Source organism: Doryrhamphus excisus, chromosome 8 (genome assembly GCF_030265055.1).
Source record: "Doryrhamphus excisus isolate RoL2022-K1 chromosome 8, RoL_Dexc_1.0, whole genome shotgun sequence".
NCBI lineage: Eukaryota > Metazoa > Chordata > Actinopteri > Syngnathiformes > Syngnathidae > Doryrhamphus > Doryrhamphus excisus.
In genome coordinates this window covers 7,292,065-7,301,026 of record NC_080473.1, presented here as the reverse complement: position 1 = coordinate 7,301,026, position 8,962 = coordinate 7,292,065, and the positions used below count along the sequence as shown (strand labels likewise).

Sequence of the window (8,962 nt, the reverse complement as noted above, 5' to 3'; positions counted from 1 at the left end):
AACGTGATTTCTACGTAAATTATGCCGTGGCTCATAACATGGTTAAAATGGGACACTTATTGTTGGGCAACGACATTTTCAGACGTGGTATCTTTAACACATATCTTGTCAAGTCAAGTTTATTTATATAGCCCTTAATCACAAAAGAGCCTCAAAGGGCTTAACAAGCAGGCAACAGTAGATGATAGACAATAGACGACAAACGACATCCCCTGATCTGAACCCCCATCAGGGCAAGGAAAAACTCAAAACCCATTAGGGAAAAAGAAACCTTGAGAAGGGACCGCAGATGGGGGAATCCCCCTTCTAGGATGACCAAGCTGCAATGGATGTCGAGAGGTTAACATGTGACAGTTAAATATAAACAGAGAGTATAATAGTCCAGGTCCAAGATGTAATGCCATTAGGACAGATGGGCAGCCGCGGGTCTTGAGATTATCACTATCCCTTGTGTTAAGATATTAACACCTACAATTATGTGTAATAGTATCTTTCTGTACTGTATAATACAGTCAAAATGTATGTTTCACATCGTTTCATGCGTGTATTAGCCACTTCATCCTCCCGAGGCTCGCGGTGTGTACTGGAGCCTATCCCGGATGAGTATGGGCGAGAGGTGGGGTCCACCCTGGACCGGTAGCCAGCCAATCGCAGGGCACATATAGACAAATGATCATTCACACCCATACAATCGTGATCAATTCATTTATAAAGGTACATTTTCATCATTTGACAGCCTCAATTTCAATGATTAATTCCTGAAAGTAAAGGACAATTCGATGCAAATTTGAAGCCTTGCGTTGCACATGCCGAGACACCAGGGGGCGCTCACATGAACAATAAATACATTTTTAGTGCGGCGACTGGTGTGTTGTTCAAAATGCAGGCCACCGCTTTTCAGTCAAGTTCTTCCGGGTCTCAAAGCTAATGTTCCGCGATTGGAGAATTTACTTGAGCGCTGTGTGCATGGATACTTTTTATTTGTAGTTGTCCATCACTATTGACTGTTTTATTGGAACCGATAAGCTCACTCGTTGTGAGTTGACTTGAGTGTTCTGTGACAAGGAAAAATGGCGCCGACTGTCCAGTCGCAAGCACAACGGGAGGACGGCCACAGGTAAACGAGTGTTCATTTTGTCTATCCACTGGCGCTCTAGTTGATATATCATTCCAATTACACATTTGCCAATATAATATTAGTTAGCTAAAATGTACGGGGTGCATAACTACGTCAGTGTTATAACTGCGTTCTTCTGCCTTACGAGGGCGAATCGGCACACAACTTAATACCTAACATTTTTACGTCACTGCCGTTCTGTTTCAGTTTTTACGTTTTCATTCCAAATTTATTTTGAACTAATTAGATTTTAACTATCTAGTTTACCCTTTACGAATGCATAAATCTCCATTTGTTTACCCTGTAAGTTACATGCCAGGGTCAAACTATTGCAAACAGCACAACTACAAACACATTGTTGGACAAAAATGTGTGTTTCACCTGCAGTGTTTACCGGAGTATCTAATTTTGATCAACTGAAATAACTTCTCTCCTATTCCAGGCCGTCCTCTCACAGAACTGTTCCAGAGAGGTAAGTCGTTGAATAAGATATCATCTTGTAAGTGGTGGGGAAAATAACCACGTTTGTGTCCAACAGGTCTGGGGTAGTCTGCCGAGTCAAGTACTGCAACAGCCTGCCTGATATTCCCTTTGACCCCAAATTCATCACATATCCATTTGATCAGCACAGGTACTGAATATGCCCTCTTCCACATGACGAGCTGCTTTCCGTCGAAGAGAACCTAAAGCACACTTAAGACACTTTGCTTCTTGTTGCCGCGGTGACAGGTTTGTGCAGTACAAAGCTACATCTCTGGAGAAGCAGCACAAGCACGAACTCCTGACCGAGCCGGACCTCGGTGTCACCATTGATCTCATCAACCCGGACACGTACCGCATCGACCCCAACAGTAAACGCTTCATTTGTGGACACACGGTTACAGTGAAATGCACCTACAATTGAGCGGAATGTTCAGGGAACATATGCATGTCACGTAAAACCGAGGACACAGACCAGAGTTCAGTGCAAAATGGATGTTTTTTTGTTTGCTAGTGTTGTCTCCTAAAACGGGGGAGTCCTCTTGCAATATAAAAGATCCTTTATGCAGTTAAAATCACGCCAAAACCTCTCAAACACATCCTACGTGTTGTTACAGACTAAACCATGTGAACACACCTTCACTTCTTCCCAGTAAACACTTGTAGTGTTCTGACAAAGTGGCACGAGTTCATCTGGTAGGACATCCAAGCAACGTGGGATGCAAGTGTCGCTAATGCTAGGCCAGTTTTTAATCCTAATAGGACCGTTTCTCCTGGAGACCGCCCCTCTTACATCTATATATAGCATCTCATATTGTACCTACTAGTCTTCATTGTGGGTGAAATTTGGCCATACAACACAGAGTGAGCATTTGTTTAATAGCGTGTTTTCTTTTCCTTCAGTATACTTGGATCCCGCTGATGAAAAACTGTTGGAAGAGGACATCCAGGCGCCATCCAGTTCAAAGAGGTCAAACTCCAAGATGTCCCATCCACCTCTTCCGCTGATGCCTTTGGATGGTTTGAATTCAGGCTTTTTTTTTCTGGCCCCACCTTTGTAGATCCCAGCAGCACGCCAAGGTGGTGCCGTGGATGAGAAAGACGGAATATATTTCCACCGAGTTTAACAGATACGGTGTCTCCAATGAGAAAGTGGAAGTCAAGTGAGTTGTTTTCTTGGTCTTCTTTTCCTTTGACCATCAAGTAGAGATGGTATGGTGAGTGCACTCTTCTGAACCCGCTTCACCCGCCTCAGGATCGGAGTGTCTGTCAAACAGCAGTTCACAGAAGAGGAAATCTACAAGGACAGAGACAGCCAAATCTCCGCCATTGAGAAAACATTTGAGGATGCACAGAAGCCGGTGAGGGATTCCCATTACCAACAATAGTGAACACACGGCCTTGTTAAATGAGCGACATCCTCATCATTGGATCAGACACGCTTACACTTAATTGTCTCCTCATCAGATTGCTCAGCATTACAGCAAACCCAGAGTGACTCCTGTGGAAGTTTTGCCTGTGTTCCCAGACTTCAAGGTGAGCTAACCTCTAAAGCGGTTCATTGGCTCCAGACTTGCAATGAGTAGGAGTCACTATTAATAAATTGAATTATTTCTCATAATTATGACATAGAAAACCGGTTTAGGACTTTCTGAATACGTTTAACATTATTCGAGCCCTCTAGACATAAAGTAACAACCCTAGAGTCACATTTGCTCTCCTATTACCAATATAGTCGGAGGAAATAAGACGGCGACATAAGATGGCATACTGTAGACTTACATGAGGTGGCTATTGTCTCATCAGGGTGTCGCAATAAGACTAAAACCCCCCTTTGGGTGTGTCAAAGTACCCTAGTGGTGGGTGGTCAAATGTGTGGAAGACAGGAAGTGACGTGGGAGGTTCAGAGTTGAGTTTTAGCTTTTCGCTGGTTATGGCTCCAACAGTAGCTCTTGTAATTCTAATGATTCTGTTATTGCGCTTGTTGATTATCATTTAAACTGTCCCTTTCTAACAATGGCACCTACTTATGTTGAAGTGTGCAAGCTACAATGCAACCTACTGAGGTGGCGGGGGGACCAGATATCACCGGGAGGAAAAATGAAAAACAATGGAAATGTTGATTTGCCTCCAATACGGCTGTTACATTACAATAAATCAATATAGGTCACGATAGCGTGCAGTGTTGCCCCCCTCTAAACTGAATTAATAACAGCAAACCCTCCCTCGAACTTCCCACACGTCAACAAAAGTAAACAAGTGGAACTACTCGATCCCTCATGACACCAAAGACCCACAGTTTTCCACCCAATGTCCCCAGAATCCATACAAGCACTGTAAGGCCATGCCGTATATAGTTTTACATAACTATATATATATTAATATATAGTCCGCCTGGCATAGATCCCCGTATCCGAGTCCTCCACGGGGCAAATGGCATCCAGTCAGAAACAAACGTTAGCTCCTAGAAGGTTGGACTGTGGCTGGCGGGATCCCAGTTCGGCGTGTGATGTCACCCAGCACCTTGCCTTGCATCCCATAATAATGTCTGTCCTCTTTTGCCTAGATGTGGATCAACCCGTGCGCTCAGGTCATTTTTGACTCTGATCCGGCCCCCAAAGACATGTCAGGACCAGCAGGAGTGGAAATGATGTCACAGGCCATGATCAGGTCATCCTCACGTCGCGCCGACTTTGTCTGGGGCTGAAAAACGCAAGCGTACAGGCATGAACACTTCCTTTCTCTTTTATGCACGGCAGAGGTATGATGGACGAGGAAGGAAACCAGTTTGTGGCCTACTTCCTGCCCAACGAGGAAACGCTTCGCAAGCGTAAGAGGGACTTTGAAGAGGGGCTGGATTACATGCCAGAAGATCTGTAAGGACGCTTGGTCATGCATGAGGCAGGGCTCTGGTCTGATCCCTCTCCCCCTGCAGGTACGACTACAAGATCGCCAGGGAGTACAACTGGAACGTGAAGAACAAAGCCAGCAAAGGTTACGAAGAGAACTACTTCTTCATCTTCAGAGACGGGGATGGGGTTTATTACAATGAGCTGGAAACAAGGTAACGAAACAAGACACCTATAACACAAAGCTAAGATGTTGATGCTTTGGCGGACTCTTAGCATGGGGTTGTCCCCATTGAGGCTTGGTTAAACTTGGTGTTTACCTTTTTTGGGGGGGGGTTAAGCTTGGTGTTTACCTTTTTGGGGGGGGTTAAGCTTGGTGTTTACCATTTTTGGGGGGAGTTAAGCTTGGTGTTTACCATTTTTGGGGGGAATTTACCTTGGTGTTTACCATTTTTGGGGGGGGTTAAGATTGGTGTTTACCATTTTTGGGGGGGATAAGATTGGTGTTTACCATTTTGGGGGGGTTAAGATTGGTGTTTACCATTTTGGGGGTTGCTAAGCTTACCATTGCGGCCTGCAGGGTGCGTCTGAGCAAGAGGAGAGCCAAGGCCGGGGCGCAGTCCACCACCAACGCTGTGCTGGTGTGCAAGCACAGAGACATGAATGAGAAGGAGCTGGAGGCACAGGTGACTCTTGAACCTTTCCCTTCCCTCTTCTTGTCCAAGAGCCCTAATGGCTGATCGCTATATTGACTTGCAGGAAGCCCGTAAAGCTCAGCTTGAGAACCATGAGCCAGAGGATGAAGAGGAAGACCTGGATAAAGACATGCAGGACTCCGGTCGGTGTTTTTTCATTCCCAACAAGACCCACCCACCCCCACCCCTTCTGATTTCTGTCGTCCCTTTCAGGTGACGAGAAAGAGAAAGGCAGCGGCAGCGAGGCTGAAAACTCTGGGAGCGAATCCGACAGGGAGGACCACGTGGGAGAGGACGAAGAGGAGGATGAGGATCGTGCAAAGAGGAGGAGGAGATCGAGCGGCAGCGGAAGCGAGAGCGGCGAGGACAGGGCGAGGGAGATGCGAGACGAGGAGGAGATCTTCGGTAGCGACGACGACAGCGATGACAACGAAGCCAAGAACGTGGCCAGGAGCAGCGGCGATGAGGGCAGTGAGGACGAGGACGGAGGAGGCCGCAGGAGTCGCAGCGCCTCTCCAGCCCACAGCGACCGCAGCAGCGAACACTCGGAATCTCGGCCTCACAGCGGAAGTGGGAGCGACAGGGCTTCTGACTCCAGCGATGCCAGCGACAGTGAATGACCGCCCCGATGGTCGTTCGCTACTGGCTGGCGGTCTCCTCATCGCCACCAATAAAAACCTGCTCGTTATTACTTTTGGACTGGCTCCTCCTCACCTTCATCAGTCATTTCATTTGTTGACGCGCCTGTTGCTATGCCAACACATCAGTAGCTGCTTATTATCTATTGTTACCAATAAAATGGAGGCTCATTTTTAACTGCAGGACTTCATTACTAGCTAACCTAGCCCAAATCTACACTAAGATGAAGATTGGTTCCATCGTAGGAGATACCGTAGGAGGTTGGTTCCATCGTAGGAGATACCGTAGGAGGTTGGTTCCATCGTAGGAGATACTGTAGGAGATTGGTTCCATCGTAGGAGATACCATATGAGATTGAACTAGACTATTATCTATAATCTATAAAACTTTGACATTTTCAAAAAATGAAGAAAAGTATGAATCTACCTGAGCATAATTGTGGGGATGTTTGCAATATTTCTAAAGTATCGACAACAAAATCGAGGCTACCCTCGGTATGGAGGGTGGAATCAAACTCGGGACTCCTAGCTGTGAGGCCTGTGTGCTAACCACTTGAAACCACTGAAATATGAAATAAAGATATGAATTCCAGTTGTAGTAATATGAAGGGAAACTGAAGGAAATGTACGTTGAGGCCACGCACGGTGAGAACATGCAAACTCCACACGGAGCTGGCCGAGCCGTGGTCCTCCCCATCTCCAGAATGTGTGGCCAACACACTACCCGCTCGCCCACCGTGCAGACCTCTCCAAATAATTCAAGTTTCATCGAAAAGCCTACTTTATGTTGACTTGCGTTGTCCTTGGCGAATATTGATGTGTGTGACCCCCCCCCCCCATGTGTTCTCAGGTGGAGGCTTCTGGGCTCCAAGGTCTCACCCGGGCCCAGGTGTAGGGACTTGACCTAATTAGCTCCTAATCCAGGTCCTGGTCCTGCAGTACAACGTGTGACAAACATGCAGAAAAGTAAGAAATGCTTTTTATCTCCAAAGCAGTGAAGTTGGCATGTTATGGAAATCGTAGATAAAAACAGAATTGATGATTTTCAAGTCCTGTTCAATGTATCGTTAATTGGTCCGCTGTAAAGACAAGATCAGGATGTTTTCTTTGGAAAATCAGCAGCAGCAACACATGACATCAAAGTTGGCATGTTGCCTTTTGACCCTTTTTACCACTGCGCGACATCGCCTTTCCTTTAACCACACTTGTGACCTTTGGTGAAAAAGGTGAAAAAAACCTGGATTGGATGGCAACATGTTGCTCCAAATCCCGTACCAAAGTACGTACCTTTCAGCATTGATGCTGCCTTGGGCACTAACACACCCCCATACATCACAGATGCTGATGTTGCGCCCAAAACAGTCCGGATGGTTCTCGTCTTTGGTCCAGAGGACACGACGTCCACAGTCTCCAAAAACAAATTGAGGTGAGTTCGGGCCAGTCACGGGCGTTCAATGTCGCTTTTCAGCCTTGTCGCTCACGTGCAGGGATTTCTCCAGATGAGTTAGCTTCCAAGGTCTGGCAGATGGCTCTTGTAGCAAGACCAAAGATATTTAGATCTACTGTTGCTGTCTTTGACTTATCACGGATTCCATTATTCCGGCTATTATTTTTATTGTCATATACAGTGCTACCTTGGCATAAGTGGCCCAAGTAATCAGTGCTTTTCACATTTTGGCATTGAACTGCCCGCTAAGTTGAACTTCCAGCTGCTATTGATGGGCTGTCAATGTGATGACTGTGGCTGAAGTCCAGTGTTTTGCTAGCATTAACCATTTAGCATGGAGCTAGCTAGGGAAGATTTCCAACATCTGGTCAAACATCGGCATATTGTTGCCACGTGATCAATCCCATTTATGATCTATTGGATAAAATCTCACTCGCATTTTGTATTTGCTGAACATTTGTGGGTGAGCGTATGAGCTAACATGCTAATAATAAAGTCCTACTATGAATGAATAAAGTCAATAATGGCCCATAGTTCCCAAATTGATATCCTTTTCCATAACATTTGATGTCATTATCGTTGCAGTTGAACAGGGAACCGTTTCCCACAAAGAGATGCCCCCTACTTATATATTAAAAACGTATTTCTATCTGCGATGAAATGTGATTAATTCCGAGTTAACCATTGATGAAATATGATGAATCGCGATCAAATATTTTCATGGCTTGGCAGCCCTGTTTAAGATTGGAACGGATCAATTGGATTTATATTATTTGTTATCGGGATATGAGTTTTGGTTAGAGGCCGCTTTGGTTAGAGTGGAACCTTCTGGAATGGACTAATGACGTCCGGCAAGTTCATATTGAATCATACTTTGCAGAACTCCACTTGTTACACTTGGGGGTGGAGCCAATCCAGCACGATGGCCGACTGTAGGAATATTGCCCATGAGCATTTCGACTTTACACAAACATGAAGGACAACTTGGGGAGATGGAGACGCCTTTATTAGGTCTCTTAGGTCCAACCGCTGGATAGAACCACAAATGGAGAGAAAGAGCACTAAGTGCAGTGATCTTTCAGCCACTCGTCAGATACCTCGTCTATGTTTTCGGCCAAGATTGCCTGTGAGAAGCAGAAAAAGAATTGCTCATGATTCACGATTCATGATACATGACTCATGATTCATGGTTGTTGCTGCTGGCATTTGAGACCATTTCTAAGTTACCTCGAAGGCCCTGGTGGCTTGTCCCAGAGAATGCAGGCTGCTCATATATCTCATCATCGTCATGACGTTGTATCCTAGCAAAAAAAGTTTCACTGTCATAGTACTGTCCGTGGGAAGATATCGCTTTGGTGAGTCCTGCACATGTGACTGACAAATACTTACCAGCGCGTGGCTTACAGCAAATCAACGACACAGGGCAGGTCGAGTTTAGCTGAGAGGAGTAGTAGAGGATGAACGTGCGGGACAGTCAAGGAATGTTCCGGGGGTTTAGAGAGAGAGAACTAACAACCACAGTAAACATATCCAAAGTCTAAATATGAAGACAAAAGATGTCATCCAACGGGAAAAAGAATCAACAAAAAACATATAAAAACATATCATCGTAAAATCATGGGAATTGAACTAGCATTCACAGTAACTGGCTTGGAGTTGACATAGTAAAGACAAAATACTTGTAATTTTTTTAAAAGTAATATAGTTGTAATATTCAGAAAATTAGGAAAGAGAAA

At 45.3% G+C, this 8,962-nt stretch overlaps 2 protein-coding genes and 1 long non-coding RNA gene across 4 annotated transcripts in view; 2 read left to right on the top strand and 1 right to left on the bottom strand.

Annotated features, from left to right (window-relative positions):
* The first annotated feature begins 857 nt into the window (after positions 1-857).
* paf1 (PAF1 homolog, Paf1/RNA polymerase II complex component) lies at positions 858-5,829 on the top strand. Its single transcript, XM_058079218.1, has 14 exons — positions 858-1,117; positions 1,560-1,589; positions 1,656-1,748; positions 1,847-1,968; positions 2,501-2,567; positions 2,659-2,760; positions 2,853-2,958; positions 3,065-3,133; positions 4,164-4,267; positions 4,357-4,473; positions 4,533-4,661; positions 5,027-5,132; positions 5,206-5,284; positions 5,355-5,829. The coding sequence occupies exons 1-14, from the start codon at positions 1,071-1,073 to the stop codon at positions 5,759-5,761; spliced, it is 1,578 nt and encodes a 525-aa protein (XP_057935201.1). The 5' UTR covers positions 858-1,070; the 3' UTR covers positions 5,762-5,829.
* A 272-nt stretch (positions 5,830-6,101) lies between these two features.
* LOC131134203 (protein Smaug homolog 2) overlaps positions 6,102-8,962 on the top strand; it is a 74,413-nt gene continuing 71,552 nt past the window's right edge. The window contains exons 1-2 of one of the 2 annotated variants that reach the window (XM_058079214.1): positions 6,102-6,745; positions 7,118-7,205. The gene's annotated coding sequence lies outside the window, so the exon portion shown is untranslated. Of the gene's footprint in view, positions 6,746-6,766; positions 7,006-7,117; positions 7,206-8,962 lie in introns of those variants that run through there. The other variant, XM_058079215.1, reaches the window with a different exon arrangement.
* Positions 8,218-8,897, bottom strand: LOC131134206 (uncharacterized). The gene is made up of 3 exons (XR_009131363.1): positions 8,616-8,897; positions 8,454-8,527; positions 8,218-8,350 (listed from the first exon to the last, which is right to left on the bottom strand). It is a non-coding gene; the product is annotated as an uncharacterized LOC131134206 (long non-coding RNA).